Source organism: Schistocerca piceifrons, chromosome 11 (genome assembly GCF_021461385.2).
Source record: "Schistocerca piceifrons isolate TAMUIC-IGC-003096 chromosome 11, iqSchPice1.1, whole genome shotgun sequence".
In the NCBI taxonomy this organism is placed as follows: Eukaryota; Metazoa; Arthropoda; class Insecta; order Orthoptera; family Acrididae; genus Schistocerca; species Schistocerca piceifrons.
Window position 1 is genome coordinate 57,017,471 of NC_060148.1, and position 22,697 is coordinate 57,040,167.

The following is a 22,697-nucleotide window of genomic DNA, read 5'->3' on the forward strand; positions in this document are numbered from 1 at the left end:
CTTTTCACTCTTTCTTCAACAACCAAGTCTCTTACAACACTTTTGCAGACTGCATTGTGAGACACTGTTGTCAAGACTTCTCTTTACACAGTGGTTATTGTGTGGGTCCTACCTCCAACAACTAAAAATACTGTTTTCACCACCACAGGAGACTTCTCACTCATTACAAAATCATAACTGGGAAAAGAATGGTCAGATCAATCATCTCTGCCCATCTTCAAAGTAAAATTAATAATCACATTTGGTTTAATTATTTCTCCCCTTTCCTTCCTTTTCCCCTTTCTATAAGTGAACACTGAGTTATCTGCTTTTGTAGAAAGCATGGCAACAGTTTGCCAGAGTCATCATTTTGTAATAACAGAGGCATTTTATCTCATGTTTCTTTATATGTACAACTCCTTTCTTGATCATAGCTGGAAGATTCTTGTTATTGGCCTGCATCATTCCTGTGAGTTGAACATTCTGTTTCAATGGTTCTTCAGTTAAAAACTGTCCTATACGTTTTTACACTTTTGTAATGCCATATTCAGTAGCACACCATGGAAGCATTTCATTTCTTCTGCAGTAACATTTCTCCAGTCCCACCACACAGAACGCTGTGGAAGCAGGGTCACTATTGTTACTTTTACTGTAGCATACCTGTTCATTTTGTCTGCTATTTGTTGAAGTAGGTCATTTGAAAAAATTAAGTGAAACTAACAATATTATTACATTCCATCCTCAATTTTTCATTGTTTGATTTTAACTGAAACTAACCAACTGATGATGATGAAAGAGGACTAGCTTCACTGAAAACTCTCAGATCTATGACACAGCATCAAAACAACATTTGAAGCCATACCTCTGCAGAACACATCGTGCCTTGCTGGTAGTTGCGTTGCAGTAATGAAGAAATACTGGTGGCCTGACCTCTTCCACCGACTCACGAAGTACCCTCTGCCTTCCCCTTTCTTCCATTTGTCTGCTTAAGGAGTGCTTTTAATCTGGCACTCGGCTTGATGGGTTCTGCCTTCTTACCCTCCCAAGACCTCTTCATAAATTCATAACACTTTTTCATTCCATTCCTCTGACTCTTATTTTAAAGCTTCTCCATAAATATGTCTTTCATTATCAAGTGCTCCAGAGGCTAGATGATTTATAACTGTTTTTACTGTGATGATCCTGTCTTCCAAATCTCCCCTAGTTTCAACTCGCCAGTTGATTTTCACTTTCTTAGGGATAATAATGTTGAATATTATTGTGATAGATGTATTTTTGTCGATTCTATAAATGTAGTCATAGAATTTTCAGAACCTCTTTTGTACAGTGTTAGTTAGCTTCTCTATTCGCTAGTCAGATGTTCTTCTCTTCATCCAACTTCCATTTCCTTGTGAGGATCCTCATATTTTTCTAAGTATTTTCCAATTCTGTAACTTTACAGTGCTCTCTCATGGCTATGGTCTCTGATCATATAGTGCCCCCAGAATTGTAATGTCACAATTTCAGATTAAGTGAAATTATTTGTTTGTTAGAGAGTTGTTCCACATCGAGTGGGTCAGTGGCCTACAGCTAACCATTTGCAAACTGATGAAATTTTGCACATATGTTCTGTATACAATAAAATTGAACTTTGCATAATTTTCCCTCAGGATACACAGAACTTGTGGTTTCACATGGCTTTCTGTGGATGGCTCTAAAATATTATGTGAGCTCTAGCGCAATTGGGACAAATTTAAAGTGACTTAAAATTTAAACTAGTAGTAACACAAATAAGGTACACGGATCAGATGCACAATGTTTTGTGCTCCACACAATGTTAAGATTTCAAGACTGTGTGTGCTATGTGAGGTGAAAACAGGGTAAAAATAAATTGTGGCAATTTTTCAACCATTTTATGACTAGTAATTTTTTGACAAACAACTTATGAGTGCCCTTTAGCAATTATGCAGAGAATTTACTTGTAATCAATTCTACCAAAGTGATACAGTCTTGTAAGTATTCTGGAAGATATTAATGTGTACTCATGGTTTTCTTCAGCAAATCTGTACATACTGTAAGGTCACATTGTTAAATATTATCATGTCCTATTTAAGGACAGCAGTGATTGAAAAGGGAGTATGACAGGGCTGTAGCCTATCCCCAATGCTATTCAACTGGTACACTGAGCAAGGAGTCAAGGAACCAACAAAATACAGTGTCCCAGGCGGAATGGTCAATATTCAGGGTTTGACAGGAATAGCGATTAGAAACAAAAAAGGCTAGTAGCCATGGGCACTTGTTCAGTACAAGGGATTTGTTTCACAATCATGAAGATGAACAAGTACTCATAGCTCCTGACTTATGCACTTTAGAGTCAATGTTTACTACATTTTTTTGCTCTGAACGAGCATCTTATCATCTCCCTGAACACTGACAATTCCTTGTTGGAAACCATGTACATAAAGAGAGAATTAAAGTTCCAGCAGAAAAGATAATAAAAAAAAAAAACTTTGAGACTAACTGATGCCACTGTTATTGTGTCACAGATATCAAAGGACTCGGCAGAGTGGATTAATGGAATGATTGTTGTTGTTGTTGTTGTTGTTGTTGTTGTTGTTGTCTTCACTCCTGAGACTGGTTTGATGCAGCTCTCCATGCTACTCTATTCTGTGCAAGCTTCTTCACCTCCCAGTGCCTACTGCAGCCTACATCCTTCTGAATCTGATTAGTGTATTCATCTCTTGGTCTCCCTCTACGATTTTTACCCTCCACCCTGCCCTCAAATAGTAAATTGGTGATCCCTCGATGCCTCAGAATGTGTCCTACCCACCGATCCCTTCTTCTAGTCAAGTTGTACCACAAACTCCTCTTCTCCCCAGTTCTATTCAATACCTCCTCATTAGTTATGTGATCTACCCATCTAATCTTCAGCATTCTTCTGTAGCACCACATTTGAAAAGCTTCTATTCTCTTCTTGTCCAAACTATTTATCGTCCATGTTTCACTTCCGTACATGGCTACACTCCATACAAATACTTTCAGAAACGACTTCCTGACGCTTAAATCTATACTCGATGTTAACAAATTTCTCTTCTTCAGAAACACTTTCCTTGCTATTGCCAGTCTACATTTTATATCCTCCCTACTTCGACCATCAACAGTTATTTTGAAACTTCCTGGCAGATTAAAACTGTGTGCCCGACCAAGACTCGAACTCGGGACCTTTGCCTTTCGCGGGCAAGTGCTGTACCAACTGAGCTACTGAAGCACGACTCATGTCCGGTACACACAGCTTTACTTCTGCCAGTATCTCGTCTTCTACCTTCCAAATTTACAGAAGCTCTCCTGCGAACCTTGCAGAACTAGCACTCCTGAAAGAAAGGATATTGCGGAGACATGGCTTAGCCACAGCCTGGGGGATGTTTCCAGAATGAAATTTTCACTCTGCAGTGGAGTGTGTGCTGATATGAAACTTTCAATATCCTTTCTTTCAGGAGTGCTAGTTCTGCAAGGTTCGCAGGAGAGCTTCTGTAAAGTTTGGAAGGTAGGAGACGAGATACTGGCAGAAGTAAAGCTGTGAGTACCGGACGTGAGTCGTGCTTTGGTAGCTCAGTTGGTAGAGCACTTGCCCGCGAAAGGCAAAGGTCCCGAGTTCGAGTCTCAGCCGGGCACACAGTTTTAATCTGCCAGGAAGTTTCATATCAGCACACACTCCGCTGCAGAGTGAAAATTTCATTCTGGAAACAGTTATTTTGCTCCCCAAATAGCAAAACTCCTTTACTACTTTAAGTGTCTCATTTCCCAATCTAATTCCCTCAGCATCACCCGACTTAATTCGACTACATTCCATTATCCTCGTTTTGCTTTTGTTGATGTTCATCTTATACCCTCCTTTCAAGACACCGTCCATTCCGTTCAACTGCTCTTCCAAGTCCTTTGCTGTCTCTGACAGAATTACAAAGTCATCGGCGAACCTCAAAGTTTTTATTTCTTCTCCGTGGATTTTAATACCTACTCCGAATTTTTCTTCTGTTTCCTTTACTGCTTGCTCAATATACAGATTGAATAACATCGGGGAGAGACTACGACCCTGTCTCACTCCCTTCCCAACCACTGCTTCCCTTTCATGTCCCTCGACTCTTATAACTGCCATCTGGTTTCTGTACAAATTGTAATTAGCCATTCGCTCCCTGTATTTTACCCCTGCCACCTTCAGAATTTGAAAGAGAGTATTCCAGTCAACATTGTCAAAAGCTTTCTCCACGTCTACAAATGCTAGAAACGTAGGTTTGCCTTTACTTAGTCTAGCTTCTAAGATAAGTCGTAGGGTCAGTATTGCCTCACGTGTTCCCATATTTCTACAGAATCCAAACTGATCTTCCCCAAGGTCAGCTCCTACCAGTTTTTCCATTCGTCTGTAAAGAATTTGCATTAGTATTTTGCAGCCGTGACTTATTAAACTGATAGTTCAGTAATTTTGACATCTGTCAATGCCTGCTTTCTTTGGGATTGGAATTGTTATTTTCTTCTTGAAGTCTGAGGGTATTTCGCCTGTCTCATACATTTTGCTCACCAGATGGTAGAGTTTTGTTAGGACTGGCTCTCCCAAGTCCGCCTGTAGTTCTAATGGAATGTTGTCTACTCTGGGGGCCTTGTTTCGACTCAGGTCTTTCAGTGCTCTGCCAAACTCTTCACGCAGTATCGATCTCCCATTTCATCTTCATCTACATTATCTTCCCTTTCTATAACATTGCCCTCAAGTACATCGCCCTTGTATAAACCCCCTATATACTCCTTCCACCTTCCTGCTTTCCCTGCTTTGCTTAGAACTGGGTTTCCATCTGAGCTCTTGATATTCATAAAAGTGGTTCTCTTTTCTCCAAAGGTCTCTTTAATTTTCCTGTAGGCAGTATGTATCTTACCCCTAGTGAGATAAACCTCTATATCCTTACATTTGTCCTCTAGCCAGCCCTGCTTAGCCATTTTGCACTTCCTGTCGATCTCATTTTTGAGACGTTTGTATTCCTTTTTGCCTGCTTCATTTACTGCATTTTTGTATTTTCTCCTTTCATCAATTAAATTCAATATTTCGTCTGTTACCCAAGGGTTTCTACTAGCCCTCGTCTTTTTACCTACTTGATCCTCTGCTGCCTTCACTACTTCATCCCTCAAAGCTACCCATTCTTCTTCTACTGTATTTCCTTCCCCCATTCCTGTCAATTGTTCCTTCATGTTCTCCCTGAAACCCTGTGCAACCTCTGGTTTAGTCAGTTTATTCAGGTCCCATCTCCTTAAATTCCCACATTTTCGCAGTTTCTTCAATTTTAATCTACATGGAATGGTTAGTGTCTTGAAAAGATATTATAAGATGAACAGCAAGAAAAGTAAATGAGGGTGTGGAATGTATGGTCACTTTGAATCAGGTCATGCAGTGAGAAAATGAGACACTAAAACTAGTAGATGAGTTAAGACATTTTGGGCAGCAAAATAACTAATGCTAGCTGAAGTAGAGAGGATATAAAATGCAAACTGGCAATAGTAAGAAAAGTGTTCCTGAAAAAGATGAAGTTCTGAATGCTGAACATATGTTTAAGAATTAGGAAGTAATTTTTCTGAAGGCATTTGTCTGGAGTGTAGCTTTGTACGGAAGGAAAATGTTGACGATATGCAATTCACACAAGGAGAGAACAGAAGCCTTCAAAGTGCAGTGCTACACAAGACTGCTGAAGGTTACATGGGCAGAGGGCATAGCTAGTGAGGATGTATTAAACTGAATCAGTGAGAAAAAAAATTTATGGCACAATTTGACTAAAAGAAGAGATCAGTTGACACAAAACATCTTGAGGCATCATCAGCTTGTTAATGGTGGGGGGATAAAAGCTGTAAAGGGAGACCTTGGCTGGACTACAGGAGGTAGGTACAAATGGGGTTATGTTGCAACGGTTCATTCAGCGACGAAGAGGCTGGCAGAAGATAGACTACCATGGAGAGTTTCATCAAAGCAGTCTTCAGACTGAAGACTGCAGCAACAACATCATTTTTGTTTCAATACAAACCACATGTTTTTGCACTAGAAAAGGTTTTTGATTGTTTTGGAGACCCTCCAGATAAAGGTTAAAGGAATGAACTCTTGATAAAGAAAAAGCATCCAAATGAAGAAAGCTCACAATAACTGTGTCCATTCTGCCAGAATGATGTTCATGTGAAATCTGTTGCTCTCTTACAATCTTGAAAGGCTTCAGATGCCGACAGTGTTGCTGACAAACAGATGGAAACTGCAGAAAGGGTCAAATCAATTTTGCCAAGCCTTCTCAGAGGTTTGATAGATGATACATTTCTATAGCAAAATTGAAAAGCTTACATCTGAAATACATTTGTACCAGCTTGGACAATATTTGATACTGAAGACAGCTCATTTGTAGACCCATATCTACTGGGACAATTTTGCTTCTTTCACACTAGTCAGTTTATACTATTAGATGTGATTAATGCACAGATTTACATGTAAATGTGTGATGCAGCCACGTTTGCACGATTTTGCCATTTGGGGAGTAAATGCATATTCTGACAATTTTGGTGACACACCTGCATGAAGTTAGACAGTTATATTGCATACTGTATCATTTATCTGGCCTCAGAACATATACTGCAATAACTTGCACGACAGCAAGATTATTAACATTTTTGCTATATGAATTATGCTGAAAGTGCGAAACATCAGTAACTCTACAAATTTTTGTTGCAGTCTGTTAACTCGTAATGAGCTTGAGCGCCCCAAGTTCAGCTGGGTGGATGTCAATGGAAAACAATACATTTTGTGTCAAAAAATGTAAATGAAAGTATGGTCATACTGTAATTAAGTGATGCTGTCTCATATATTGTTACGGTAAGGAACATAATTATTTTATCCTAATGCACTAAAGCATATTACATGTTTAGCCCACATGATACACTGTTTAGCTGACACAGTGACTCTAACACATGACAATGTGAATAAGCTGATATCCTCGACAAACAAGGTAAATAGACACACAAAAACAAAGGTTTGATAAGTCAGACAGCATTAATTAAAGTCACACGCTGACTTTTTTCCTACTGAAGGTATCCTTGAAAGCACCTGCGCCACCACATCCTATTTTAACCAGATGGAGTACCTGGATGAATCCCACCATCTTTTACTATGATAATTTTGATGAAGATAAGTTGGTAAGAAACCGTAAATTCCCACAAATTTATTGTAGTTAACACCTGTTTGCTTCATTCTACTGAAAAACATTAAGTTAATGTCTGCTAATTGTTTTTTCCACTTTTGGCTCATAGACACTTTCAACGTTACTAATGCAGTTTGTGGATGTGGCAGTCAAGAAAACACGTTTGAAGAATGACCCAACTTACATCAAATCAGATTTTGTGCATTTGTCAGCAGCAATACGTTGGAAGCCACAGGTAATTGGTGGAATCCTGACAAGTATCGAAGAGGTTGAAAAATCTTTGCAATCATTCCGTGGAAAAGTGAGTGTTGCAGCAAAACATAAAAAATAAAAGTTATTACATCAAATCCTGATTCTGAATTTTTGAAGTTAACAAAAAAATATAAGCACTCCTAAAATAGTGTAAAACATCTTGGATTTATTTTATGAGCATAACATGGAGTCATAGGAGCAATGACATACACAACATAAAAAATAGTCCATAAAATACTTGAAAATGGCCTAAAGCTGAAAGTGTACAATTGTATCTGAAATAAAAAGAACCGCAGCTGAGGGCATGAAATTTTTCAAAAAATTCATCACAGGTGCAGACCCTATCACAGTGAAAATGATATGACTTGTCCAAAATTTCGTCATTTCAATACACATCTGTCAGTTCTTGTGATATAGAAAGGTCATTTTCCATGTACAAAAATGTTCTGTCTGAGAAATGCAAGAGACTACGCGGCAAAAATTTGGAGAAATGGCTGTTGTATCCTATTTTTGAAGAAAATAAAAACAAATAAAGAAAGTTATTTTGATACCAAATATTTTTATTGTTTTGCTGCTACAATGTGCATGCTTAAATATGAAATACTGCTTGAATGCAAGCACATTTTAAGACTTGACCATCTGTGAGAATACAGGTTCTAGTTATGATATATCATGGATACTGTACTTAGTGTCAGTAATGACGTTCTTTTATTTTTCCTTATTCTATCATAAGAGCATTTTGCAATGCCATAAATAGTTTCAACCAGCAAGTGATCATGTTTAGACTAAAGACACTATGAAGGAACGTTAGTGTTCACTCACAAAATTTTTATTTTACGTCTTCTTTTTCATACTAATAAGCTATGGTTTTCTCTTCCTGCCTGCAAGACCATATTTGATTCATATTTTATAATTTTGTATTTCATGACAATACATAGTTAATGCCGGACCAACGATGTGGTGGTGCCTCATGTGGGCAGCAATGACAACTGGAAGAGTATGATGGATTGACAGAATGGAGCCATTGGCCGACAGATGGCACTAGTGGACTAGTAGCGTCAGGCAGTGATACCAACAGACATTAAAAGGCATAAACTGTGTTAAAAAGAATAATCTCTCTTTGGCGAGATAGAAAAGACAATACTTTATACATGAAAAAAAAAAATGTAACTTGAGATGCTCGGCCATTTCGTCAATGTAAAAAGTGTAATTTAGTGTTAAATGTGAAAGACACAAATGTATTGTTTTGTCTCTGGCATTCTCCGTACTGAAAAAGGAATGGTATGTCAACTGTACTGAAATTTGTGACTATTGCACCTTGTCTAAAAAAATATAAAAATTTATTCAACACTGCTGTTTTCTATTAAATAGAAAATAATCCAGGTAGTTACTGTTGGCATATTATCAGAGTCTGCAAACTGAGTAGAAATTAACTTTGAGTTTCATTTGCAGTAATACTATTTCATGACAAGATAGACTACTGTGAAGAATTATCATCGTACAGTGCACTGATTTTTTTCCTCTCTTCACTGACATTGCCAAAAAAGCACAAGGGGAAAAAACCAAGGCTTTTCCATACAGCACATTTGTGGCAAAAAGAAAATTCTAAAAGTAGCATGAAATTTTTACTGGCAAAGTTTCCTTACTGCTTAGCTGGATAAAGCCTCTCATGAAAAATTAAATAGCACTATACTAACATGATATATGGAAGAACCCTGGAGATACTAAAAGGTATCAGATAGATTATATAATGGTAAGACAGAGATTTAGGAACCGGGTTTTAAATTGTAAGACATTTCCAGGAGCAGATGTGGACTCTGACCACAATCTATTGGTTATGAACTGTAGATTAAAACTGAAGAAACTGCAAAAAGGTGGGAATTTAAGGAGATGGGACCTGGATAAACTGAAAGAACCAGAGGTTGTACAGAGTTTCAGGGAGAGCATAAGGGAACAACTGACAGGAATGGGGGAAAGAAATACAGGAGAAGAAGAATGGGTAGCTTTGAGGGATGAAATAGTGAAGGCAGCAGAGGATCAAATAGGTAAAAAGACAAGGGCTAGTAGAAAACCTTGGGTAACAGAGGAAATGCTGAATTTAGTTGATGAAAGAGAAAATATAAAAATGCAGTAAATGAAGCAGGCAAAAAGGAATACAAACGTCTTAAAAATGAGATCGACAGGAAGTGCAAAATGGCTAAGCAGGGATGGCTAGAGGACAAATGTAAGGATGTAGAGGCACATATCACTAGGGGTAAGACAGATACTGCCTACAGGAAAATCAGAGAGACCATTGGAGAAAGGAGAACCACTTGCATGAATAGCAAGAGCTTTGATAAAAACCCAGTTCTAAGCAAAGAAGGGAAAGCAGAAAGGTGGAAGGAGTATATAGGGGGTTTATACAAGGGCGATGTACTTGAGGACAATATTATGGTAATGGAAGAGGATGTAGATGAAGATGAAATGGGAGACAAAATACTGCATGAAGAGTTTGGCAGAGCACTGAAAGACCCGAGTCGAAACAAGGCCCCCAGAGTAGACAACATTCCATTAGAACTACTGACAGCCTTGGGAAAGCCAGTCCTGACAAAACTCTACCATCTGGTGAGCAACATGTATGAGACAGGCGAAATACCCTCAGACTTCAAGAAGAATATAATAATTCCAATCCCAAAGAAAGCAGAAGTTGACAGATATGAAAATTACCGAACTATCAGTTTAATACGTTACAACTGCAAAATACTAACGCGAATTCTTTACAGACAAATGGAAAAACTGGTAGAAGCCAACCTCGGGGAAGATCAGTTTGGATTCTGCAGAAATGTTGGAACACGTGAGGCAATACTGACCCTACGACTTATCTTAGAAGAAAGATTAAGGAAAGGTAAACCTACGTTTCTAGCATTTGTAGACTTAGAGAAAGCTTTTGACAATGTCAATTGGAATACTCTCTATCAAATTCTGAAGGCGGTAGGGGTAAAATACAGGGAGCAAAGGGCTATTTACAATTTGTACAGAAAGCAGATGGCAGTTAGAAGAGTCGAGGGGTATGAAAGGGAAGCAGTGGTTGGGAAGGGAGTGAGACAGGGTCGTAGACTCTCCCCGATATTATTCAATTTGTATATTGAGCAAGCAATAAAGGAAACAAAAGAAAAGTTCGGAGTAGGTATTAAAATCCATGGAGAAAAATAAAAACTTAGAGGTTTGCCGATGACATTGTAATTCTGTCAGAGACAACAAAGGACTTGGAAGAGCAGCTGAACAGAATGGATAGTGTCTTGAAAGGAGGGTATAAGATGAACATCAACAAAAGCAAAACGAGGATAATGGAACGTAATCAAATTAAGTTGGGTGATGCTGAGGGAATTAGATTAGGAAATTACACACTTAAAGTAGTAAAGGAGTTTTGATGTTTGGGGAGCAAAATAACTGACGATGGTCGAAGTAGAGAGGATGTAAAATGTAGACTGGCAATGGCAAGGAAAGCGTTTCTGAAGAAGAGAAATTTGTTAACATCGAGTATAGATTTAAGTGTCAGGAAGTCGTTTCTGAAAGTATTTGTATGGAGTGTAGCCATGTATGGAAGTGAAACGTGGACGATAACTAGTTTGGACAAGAAGAGAATAGAAGCTTTCGAAGTGTGGTGCTACAGAAGAATGCTGAAGATATGGTGGGTAGATCACGTAACTAATGAGGAGGTATTGAATAGGATTGGGGAGAAGAGAAGTTTGTGGCACAACTTGACTAGAAGAAGGGATCGGTTGGTAGGACATCTTCTGAGACATGGAGGGATCAGCACTTTAGTATTGGAGGGAAGCGTGGAGGGTAAAAAATCATAGAGGGAGACCAAGAGATGAATATAGTAAGCAGATTCAGAAGGATGTAGGCTGCAGTAGGTACTGGGAGATTAAGACGCTTGCACAGGATAGAGTAGCATGGAGAACTGCATCAAACCAGTCTCAGGACTGAAGACCACAACAACAATAACAACAACAACACTCACATGATGCTCTCACTTTAATTAATATTTTTGTCTCTGCTAGTGAACACCTATAGATGACAAGTTCAACAATTTCATTTTGGAACTGTTATTTGCAAGGCTTCATAAAGGATCTCGCAGCACGTGCTGCAAGCAGTGTGCATTGTATTATCAAAAATACAGTGCAGTACAACACGAGAGTATTATTGACGACATAAGGAAAACAGCTTGTGGGTTTTTGTCATTGGAGACACACTGTTCACCCAAAATAATGTACCAGTGTGGTGTTACAGCTCAGATCTCAAAACTGCTGGAAGGTGTATGCCACAGCTGGGGTTGACAATGGTGTGGCAGACTGGACGTTGTCAACAACACATACAGTACAATAGAAGAATATTGTTGATAACATAACAAAAAACTGTTGGCAGCTTGCGTCTTTAGTCTGGCGACAGCCATTGGCTGGTAAACAACAGTTATGGCACAGTGAAATGTTCATGTAATTGAGTTGCAATAACTGTAAAAATACAGAACTATTCGTAAGTATGTCTGGAATACATGGAGGAGGTTTGGAGACAGTGAAAGGTTTCGGATAGATTATATAATGGAAAGGAGGATATTTAGGAACCAGGTTTTAAATTGTAAGACATTTCCAGGGGCAGATGTCAACTCTGTCCACAATCTATTGGTTATGAACTGTAGATTAAAACTGAAGAAACTGCAAAAAGGTGGGAATTTAAGGAGATGGGGCCTGGATAAACTGACTAAACCAGAGGTTGTACAGAGTTTCAGGGAGAGCGTAAGGGAACAATTGCCACGAATAGGGGAAAGAAATACAGTAGTGAAGAATGGGTAGCTTTGAGAGATGAAATAGTGAAGGCAGCAGAGGATCAAGTAGGCACAAAGACGAGGGCTAGTAGAAATCCTTGGGTAACAGAAGAAATATTGAATTTGATTGATGAAAGGAGAAAATATAAAAATGCAGTAAATGCAGCAGGCAAAAAGGAATACAAACGTCTCAAAAATGAGATCGACAGGAAGTGCAAATTGGCTAAGAAGGGATGGCTATAGGACAAATGTAAGGATGTAGAAGCTTATCTCAATAGGGATAAGATAGATACTGCCTACAGGAAAATTAAGAGGCCTTTGGAGAAAAGAGAACTGCTTGTATGAATATCAAGAGCTCAGATGGAAACCCAGTTCTAAGCAAAGAAGGGAAAGCAGACAGGTGGAAGGAGTATATAGAGGGTCTATACAAGGGCGGTGTTATTAAGGACTATATTATGGAAATGGAAGAGGATGTAGATGAAAATGAAATGGGAGATACCATACTGCGTGAAGAGTTTGACAGAGCACTGAAAGACCTGAGTCGAAACAAGGCCCCAGAAGTAGACAACATTCCATTAGAACTACTGATAGCCTTGGGAGAGCCAGTCCTGACAAAACTCTACCATCTGGTGAGCAAGATGTATGAAACAGGTGAAATACCCTCAGACTTCAAGAAGAATATAATAATTCCAATCCCAAAGAAAGCAGGTGTTGACAGATGTGAAAATTACCAAACAATCAGTTTAATAAGCCACAGCTGCAAAGTACTAACACAAATTCTTTACAGACAAATGGAAAAACTGGTAGAAGCCGACCTCGGGGAAGATCAGTTTGGAATCCATAGAAATGTTGGAACACGTGAGGCAATACTGATCCTATGACTTATCTTAGAAGATAGATTAAGGAAAGGCAAACGTACACTTCTAGCATTTGTAGACTTGGAGAAAGCTTTTGACAATGTTGACTGGACTACTCTCTTTCAAATTCTCAAGGTGGCAGGGGTAAAATGCAGGGAGCGAGAAGAAATAAAAACTTTAGAGTTTCGCCGATGACATTGTAATTCTCTCAGAGACAGCAAAGGACCTGGAAGAGCAATTGAACAGAATGGACAATGTCTTGAAAGGAGGGTATAAGATGAACATCAACAAAAGCAAAACGAGGAGAATGGAATTTGGTCGAATTAAATCGGGCGATGCTGGGGGAATTACATTAGGAAATGAGACACTTAAAGTAGTAAAGGAGTTTTGATGTTTGGGGAGCAAAATAACTGACGATGGTCGAAGTAGAGAGGATTAAAATGTAAACTGGCAATGGCAAGGAAAGCGTTTCTGAAGAAGAGAAATTTGTTAACATTGAGTATAGATTTAAGTGTCAGGAAGTCGTTTCTGAAAGTAGTTGTTGTTGTGGTGTTCAGTCCTGAGACTGGTTTGATGCAGCTCTCCATGCTACTCTATCCTGTGCAAGCTTTTTCATCTCCCAGTACCTACTGCAACCTACATCCTTCTGAATCTGCTTAGTGTATTCATCTCTTGGTCTCCCTCTACGATTTTTACCCTCCATGCTGCCCTCCAATACTAAATTGGTGATCCCTTGATGCCTCAGAACATGTCCTACCAACCGATCCCTTCTTCTGGTCAAGTTGTGCCACAAACTTCTCTTGTCCCCAATCCTATTCAATACTTCCTCATTAGTTATGTGATTTACCCATCTAATCTTCAGCATTCTTCTGTAGCACCACATTTCGAAAGCTTCTATTCTCTTCTTGTCCAAACTATTTATCGTCCACGTTTCACTTCCATACATGGCTACACTCCATACAAATACTTTCAGAAATGACTTCCTGACACTTAAATCTATACTCAATGTTAACAAATTTCTCTTCTTCAGAAATGCTTTCCTTGTCATTGCCAGTCTACATTTTATATCATTTCTGAAAGTATTTGTATGGAATGTGGCCATGTATGAAAGTGAAACGTGGACGATAAATAGTTTGGACAAGAAGAGAACAGAAGCTTTCAAAATGTGGTGCTACAGAAGAATGCTGAAGATTAAATGACTAGATAACACAACGAATGAGAAGGTATTGAATAGAATTGGGGAGAAGAGAAATTTGTGGCACAACTTGACTAGAAGAAGGGATCAGTTGGCAGGACATGTTCTAAGGCATCAAAGGATCACCAATTTATTATTGGAGCGCAGCGTGGAGGGTAAAAATCGTAGAGGGAGACCAAGAGATGAATACACTAAGCAGATTCAGAAGGATGTAGGTACTGGGAGATGAAGAAGCTTGCACTGGATAGAGTAGCATGGAGAGCTGCATCAAACCAGTCTCAGGACTGAAGACCACAACAACACATCTCTGGGATTTGTGAAGACAGCTGCACAAAAACTACTGTGTGTCACGCACATGAAAATGAACAAATCTGTAAAGAGGAGATGCACCCCATTAGTTCCATCAGCTACCACAACACAGTATTACAAGCATTACCAACAACAAATGAAGATGCCATTGTAATGGATACAAATGATGTAGAGTAAGCAGTATTTCACAGTTCACTGCTCAGTATAGATGACATTTTCAGAGGAACAACAAGTTTTGTTGTTGAACATTATTTTTCCAGTCACTGACATGCACGTGTCATAAACACATTTTCTGGTAAATACCCATATGCCACAGTGACCGACAATTCAACAGTAACAAAATTAATCATCTATTTCTGTGACTGCAGATCAGTTACATACGAGGAGAGAACCGGAAGGCTAGCCACTCTGAAAGATGCTAAATAGGCTGAGATGGAGGATGCATTCACATTCAAAATGTTGAAGACAGTATCTGCCCAGTCTCAGATATTGATGCTCAAAAAGAAGTTAAAACTTCATGAATGTTCATGGTGTACATGAATTGATGGCACATGGTTGTTGTGTATCAATACATCACTAAACAGTTCACTTTGTTTCTTGAGGCAGATGAACAGGATTGTCAGTTACTGCACAGCAGTGGCAGCTGTCACTTTTCTAATGAAACAACCCATTTGTTACGTGAAAATTTTGGTGATCGAATAATCTCCAACGGATTACGGACCCCACGTTCTCCTGATTTAACACTTCAAAGCTTCTTCCCGTGGAGGCTACCTTAAAGGATGGGTCTATACCAGTGGTTCCCAAGAGGTGGTCCACGGTCCCTCAGGGGTCCGTCAGCTATGCCAGAGGGATCCGCAAGATGCTATTAGAATAAAAATTATTAAATATATTTCATATGATAACAGATTTTTTGTTATGGCCGCTTTTTGCACGAGCAGAGCTTTAGCGAATGCTAACTTCTGCGTCTAGCATCTTCCTAGAGCCAACTGACACTAACACACTCTAGTGCAAAACTAGAATTTAATAGAGGCAAATAGTTCTGCTGTATGCCGTTAGACAGCGTGCGCTGCCTTTTTGCAGCTGACAACTGACAGTCACTTTACACAGAAACTCGCATTTCAGATGCAATTGGCCATTGTTAATTTATTGCCAGTGCTTTTCTGTGTTGTTTACATATTCAATATTCTGTATTAAAACAGTTGTGTTTGTGAAGTGTTGTTTTTCGTGGAAGCTACAGTTTGCGTAATTAAAAATGGACCGTTGGTTAAAAAGTGGCTCGTAAAAACGAGAAAGGCCCACAGAAATAAAGGACTCAAAGGTCAGACTGAACTCATCTCATTAAGAACTGAAAATTAAAACTAACTGTGTACTGATGGAGTACTCTGTTGTAACTGCATTTTTTCAAATAAATAATACCTCGTATGAAATTAGTGTTTTCTTATTTTTCACACGTCTACTTAATGCAATCTCAAGTGTAGTACACTTGAAACACCAATACACTCAGTTTTAATTTTTTTCCTGTCATTTTCAGTTCATACTCAATTTTCATTTTTTTAAGGGGTTTGTTATACTAAACACCCAGATTTGAAGACAAAGATTTTGAGCAATAATCAAAACTTTAACAATAACAATGATGGCTAAATTGAAAAAGTTTTAAGTTCAATATTTTTTCAATAACGAATATGTCAATGTTTTTTTTCTAAGTACAAAAAATAGAAAACGTATAAAAAGACTCTTAATTTGGCTTTTTTAGGTACTTGATACTGTGATATGACAAGGTACCAATTGTGCCCGATGAGGGGGTCCTTGAGAAAATTTTGTTGGGAATCCCTGGTCTATACAGAGAGCTGCACATATTGGCAGAATTGAAAAAGCAACATGGCAATGAAGATTAACAACATCAGTAATAATGTGCTGCGCAAAAACGCTTCAAGCACAGGAAAGTGGGTTTGTGCATGTGATACTGAACAGGGCAACAAATTTCGAGTGCATGTAATAAAAATTTGTGTGAAGTTCTGAAATAATATACATAAATTACTTTATTTCTTTTTATGTGGACAACTTTTCAATCACCCAGTACAAGGCATACAGAAAAATGACGTTGGCAGCTAAAGCTTCTTTCCAAGTTTCAATTCATAATGGACACTGTGGAGAGCACACCACTAGGGAGCAGGTGTGTCAGAACATGTACACGAATCATCTGCTCTGTACGGTCACACCAAATAACTTTGCACCTGCAGACAGGCAACTCAATGAACACCTTTCCAAAGTGGGCTGCTGCCGTTGCAACTCCCAGGGTAGCAGCAGGTGACATTTGCCATGTCACAAAATGGTTCCATCTTGAACACCTGTAATGTGCGGTAAAAACTTGGAGGCATAATGTATCTAATGATATATGTCTGTTTTCTGTACGTCTCGTACTTTGCACGCAGCCGTCATCTGAAATCTGGGGGTACTTACAAATAACTCTGTATGTGAACACACTTGATTAATCACTTAATGTCCACACACACACACTTTGTGATTTTTCCAAAATTTAGACAAACTCTCTTCAAAGGGACAGAAACGAGGTGTGGAAAGAGGTACCTGCAAAGATTCAGAGACCGGAGCTGCCCGAGGAACCCGAGGGTGCCGAAGGTATCCCCGTCGAAGCTGTCACAGTCCGCGAGATTGAGAGTGCGGAGGCGCACCCAAGGACGGAGGAAGGAGAGGTCGCGGAGGCGCCGATTGCCCGCGAGGTTCGCTTCCTCCAGCGAGGCGAGCCGGCACGCCGCCCCGGCCAGGCGCTCCCCCTCCAGGGCGCAGCCGTCCAGCACCAGCCTGCGCAGGGCGGGTCCCGCGGCGAGGCCGTCCAGTCGCACGCCGTGACAGCGGGACAGCTCGAGCTCCTCGAGGCCGACCGGGAGGAAGTCGACGGCGGGCAGCGTCGCGACGGAGCTGACGCGCAGGCGGCGGAGGTCGCCGAGGTCGGCCAGCCCCGCGAGGCCGCGTGCGCCCAGCCTCTCCGTCCACTGCAGGTGCAGTCGCTCCAGGTGCGGGCAGCCGCGGCACGCCGCCAGCAGGGGACCGTCCATCTCGACGCCCCGACTGCTCGCGCCCTCCACCGTCAGCGAGCGCAGCTCCGCCAGCAGTCCGGAACCCAGCAGCCGCGCCAAGGCGTCCGACAGTTCCGCGGACGGCCAGTCTGTCACGCCGTTGTCGACAGTCAGGGACCTCAGCTGGGGCGTACACCTTCCGGACGTTAAAGGTGAACCGTTACAGCCCAGCTTTGATACTACAAGGATACACTTGAAACTTCCTGGCAGATTAAAACTGTGTTCCTGACCGAGAATCGAACTCGGGACCTTTGCCTTTCGCGGGCAAGTGCTCTACCATCTGAGCTACCGAAGCACGACTCACGCCCGGTACTCACAGCTTTACTTCTGCCAGTATCTCGTCTCCTACCTTCCAAACTTTACAGAAGCTCTCCTGTGAACCTTGCAGAACTAGCACTCCTGAAAGAAAGGATATAGCGGAGACATGGCTTAGCCACAGCCTGGGGGATGTTTCCAGAATGAGATTTTCACTCTGCAGCGGAGTGTGCGCTGATATGAAACTTCCTGGCAGATTAATTCTTCTTTCAGGAGTGCTAGTTCTGCAAGGTTCGCAGGAGAGCTTCTGTAAAGTTTGGAAGGTAGGAGACAAGATACTGGCAGAAGTAAAGCTGTGAGTACCGGGCGTGAGTCGTGCTTCGGTAGCTCAGATGGTAGAGCACTTGCCCGTGAAAGGCAAAGGTCCCGAGTTCGAGTCTCGGTCTGGCACACAGTTTTAATCTGCCAGGATGTTTCATATCAGCGCACACTCCACTGCAGAGTGAAAATCTTATTCTGGAAGGATACACTTATTTTTGCAACATGTCAAGTAACTAGCTCAGATTCGTGTAGGAGTATGTGAGATTAGATTAGATCCTGTTTACACTCTATGCACCCAAAAATGAAGGAATTCTTGTGGTTGTGGAACACGTCAGAAAGTATATCACAAAAAACAAAGGACATCTGAATATAACAGTCACTTCCCTGATCACCTCTCAGAAGATTGTCAAGATACATGAATACGTTACAATACACTGGAACCACTAACATTTATAGAATTAATACACTGTCAGTATGAAATCTAGTTATGCACTATTAATAAATTTATCATACACAAATTAGCTAATGTTGAGTGTTGTGACCAAGCGCTGACAAAACTGAAATCTAGAAGACATTTTTACTTAAGGTGCCCTAACAATCCCTGCTTTCATTTATAGAGTAGCAGGTGTTCTCTACTAAAACGTCTTTCAAACTCCGTTTAAACTGTGTCTTATATGAAGCTAAGTTTTTAATGGTTGTTGGTAGTTTATTGAAAATTTGTGTTCGTGAGTATTGGATCCATTTTTGGAACGAGGTAAGTGATTTTAGGTCTTTATACAGATTGTTCTTATTCCTAGTGTTGACACTATGTATTGAGCTATTGGTTGGAAACAGGCACATAATATTTGCAACTAATTTCATCAAGGAACAAACATACTGAGGAGCAGTGGTTAGAATACCCAGTTCTTTGAATTTGTTGAATTTACACCACTAACAAGACTTATACGTTTTTGCACTTGAAAAACTTTTGCTTGGTTTGATGAGTTACCCCAAAATATAATCTCATATGACATAATAGAATGAAGGTAAGGAAATGTTTGGTAAAGCACTCACTACACTGTATCAAGTATTACACTATAATATATTTCCCATTGTGTTTATTTCTTTCACATTTATCACCTGTTATCCAACACTAACTGAAATTTGTAGGACGTGATATCATCAGGTAATAGACAGATGGTGATCTGCATTACTTACTACAAATTTTAATTGTTCAATCACAATATATTGTCATAACAACTAAATGATAATGGGTTTCGATTGACTAGCGACCATCTGTAATTGTTACCAAAGTACAGTACTAACCACAGCTAATCCGTCACTAAGTGTAACTTGCCAATATGCATAGGCTGGTCAAATCCTGACTCTTAGCATAAAAAACAATCAAGAGACTAATCGCTGTGTGTGCTTGCCCATGACAACCACAATTTAGTAATTATAACTGACAGGTGGTGCACAAAGGCACACAGTTCAAATTTTGAAACACTACAGGAAAGTTCCATCATGATGATACTACGAGTGCAGTTCAATAAGTAATGCAACACATCTTTTTTCTGAAACAGGGGTTGTTTTATTCAACATTGAAATACACCAGGTTATTCCCCAATCTTTTAGCTACACAACACTATTTTTCAACGTAATCTCCATTCAATGCTACGGCCTTACGCCACCTTGAAATGAGGGCCAGTATGCCTGCACGGTACCATTCCACTGGTCGATGTCGGAGCCAACGTCATACTGCAGCAATAACTTCTTCATCATCCGCGTAGTGCCTCCCACGGATTGCGTCCTTCATTGGGCCAAACATATGGAAATCCGACGGTGCGAGATCGGGGCTGTAGGGTGCATGAGGAAGAACAGTTCACTGAAGTTTTGTGAGCTCCTCTCGGGTGCGAAGACTTGTGTGAGGTCTTGCGTTGTCATGAAGAAGGAGAAGTTCGTTCAGATTTTTGTGCATACGAACACGCTGAAGTCGTTTCTTCAATTTCTGAAGAGTAGCACAATACACTTCAGAGTTGATCGTTTGACCATGGGGAAGGACATCGAACAGAATAACCCCTTCAGCGTCCCAGAAGACTGTAACCATGACTTTACCGGCTGAGGGTATGGCTTTAAACTTTTTCTTGGTAGGGGAGTGGGTGTGGCGCCACTCCATTGATAGCCGTTTTGTTTCAGGTTCGAAGTGATGAACCCATGTTTCATCGCCTGTAACAATCTTTGACAAGAAATTGTCACCCTCAGCCACATGACGAGCAAGCAATTCCGCACAGATGGTTCTCCTTTGCTCTTTATGGTGTTCGGTTAGACAATGAGGGACCCAGCGGGAACAAAACCTTTGAATATCCCAACTGGTGAACAATTGTGACAGCACTACCAACAGAGATGTCAAGTTGAGCACTGAGTTGTTTGATGGTGATCCGTCGATCATCTCGAACGAGTGTGTTCGCATGCTCCGCCATTGCAGGAGTCACAGCTGTGCACGGCCGGCCCGCACGCGGGAGATCAGACAGTCTTGCTTGACCTTGTGGCGATGATGACACACGCTTTGCCCAATGACTCACCGTGCTTTTGTCCACTGCCAGATCACCGTAGACATTCTGCAAGCGCCTATGAATATCTGAGATGCCCTGGTTTTCCGACAAAATAAACTCAATCACTGCCCGTTGTTTGCAATGCACATCCATTACAGACGCCATTTTAACAGCTCCGTACAGCGCTGCCACCTGTCGGAAGTCAACGAAACTATACGAGACGAAGCGGGAATGTTTGAAAATATTCCACAAGAAATTTCCGGTTTTTTCAACCAAAATTGGCGGAGAAAAATAATGCGTTGCATTACTTATTGAACTGCCCTCGTAATAAAATTATATATTTTTGTTCTTGTCTCCATATTTTTTAAGTGTTATCATAATGTTAGTCTTTTTTATATGTGTGTTTCGAGATTGTAGCTGTGTGCCTTCCTGTACTGCCTATCAGTTATAAATAGTAAACTGCGGTGGTTGCGAGCAACTGTGTGTAGCGATTCATCTCCTACTTGTTTTTTTATGCTAACGGTCATGCTTTGACCAGCCTCTGGCCATTGCCAAGTTATGATTAGTGTGGTTAATTGAGACAAGTTATTGAAATTGTAAGTAGGTCCATACTTAATAATCTTTAACATATTTTACATGTTATTTGGTTATAACACAAACTGTGGTTAACTCCATAGTTTGATAGCAATTATAACTTAAGCATGGCATGTTACTATTAACGTTTTAATACTTCGACAAAAATGTATGTTGTGAAAATATTCTTAGGAGGTTTTGACATTAACTAAAAGGCAATTTTTATGTCGCTTTCTTTAGATCTGGGGATGGGTGCTATTTAATTGGTACCATGTTTGAGGAAACTGAATGTGCTCTGTGTATCGAAGTTGGATACATTATTTCATTTCCAGGATTACAAAACATGATAATCTGGATTTTGTGTATACACACTCCATTGAAATAAAAATTTGCAATCTAGAAAGATGATAATTCAGTCATGTAATCCAGCTTTTGCATGAAAAATGGAAAACTGTCAAATAAAATTTCTAGAAAGAAATCGAGACCAGTTATTAAAATTGTTCATATGTCCATACTTGCACATTTCAAAAGCAATTGTTTAACATTCATACTTTAAGAACTTTTGCGGAAGAAATTGTATTAGAAAACAAATGGTGTCAAACATTTTTCTCATTATTCATAGGATAGCACTTTGTAATGTTCTGCAAAACTATATCCATTTGGTCACAAAACAGCTTCCTGCTTCTTAGGCCATCTTCAGGTGACAACTGAAGGTCACACACACAGATAAACATGATATTATCTGTATAGAAGGTACAAAAATGACATAGTGTTTACATAGGTAAACATTACTTTTTGGCATACAGAAATAATTATAGTAACTTAAAAAGGAGGAATGGGTAGGAAGCAAAGTTTTTATGTGGAGGTACATTTAACAACAGATGAGAAACAAGTTGAATTTACAGTTTGACTCTAGTATTTGTAATGAAAACTTAATTTAACAAAGGGGGAAACAGGAACAGAGTGTGAACCTTCAATACTAGGTTGGTAGTCTGTGTGATGTGTTTGCTGATTCTCAATATTTCTAGTAGGCTCATCTTTGCTCTCTTTTTTTTATTTTTAGGAACTTAAAACTTCACATTCTGCCTCATATGCATGGTTTACAGCTAAAATATGATCACAAACGTTGAATCATTCTTTCCCAGTTTCCGGCTTTTCTAATGTTCACATAACCTAATTGCCACAGCTGCACCTGACTGACCAATAGACACTATTATGTACTGCTTGCAAGAGATTTTATATACACCACTCCATGCCAAGGGTTTTAAAGATTCAAACTGTAAATTCAGCTATTTCTCATGTGTTGTTAAATGTATCTCACTTTGTTCACACCCCC

General features: G+C 39.9%; 1 protein-coding gene across 1 annotated transcript in view; it reads right to left on the minus strand.

Annotated features, from left to right (window-relative positions):
• The window catches only part of LOC124719678 (F-box/LRR-repeat protein 14-like), a 95,162-nt gene that overhangs the window by 15,329 nt on the left and 57,136 nt on the right, over positions 1-22,697 (minus strand). Inside the window, exon 3 of the mRNA XM_047244888.1 lies at positions 17,173-17,817. Within this exon, the coding sequence (XP_047100844.1) occupies positions 17,173-17,817 (645 nt within the window). The remainder of the gene's footprint in view (positions 1-17,172; positions 17,818-22,697) is intronic.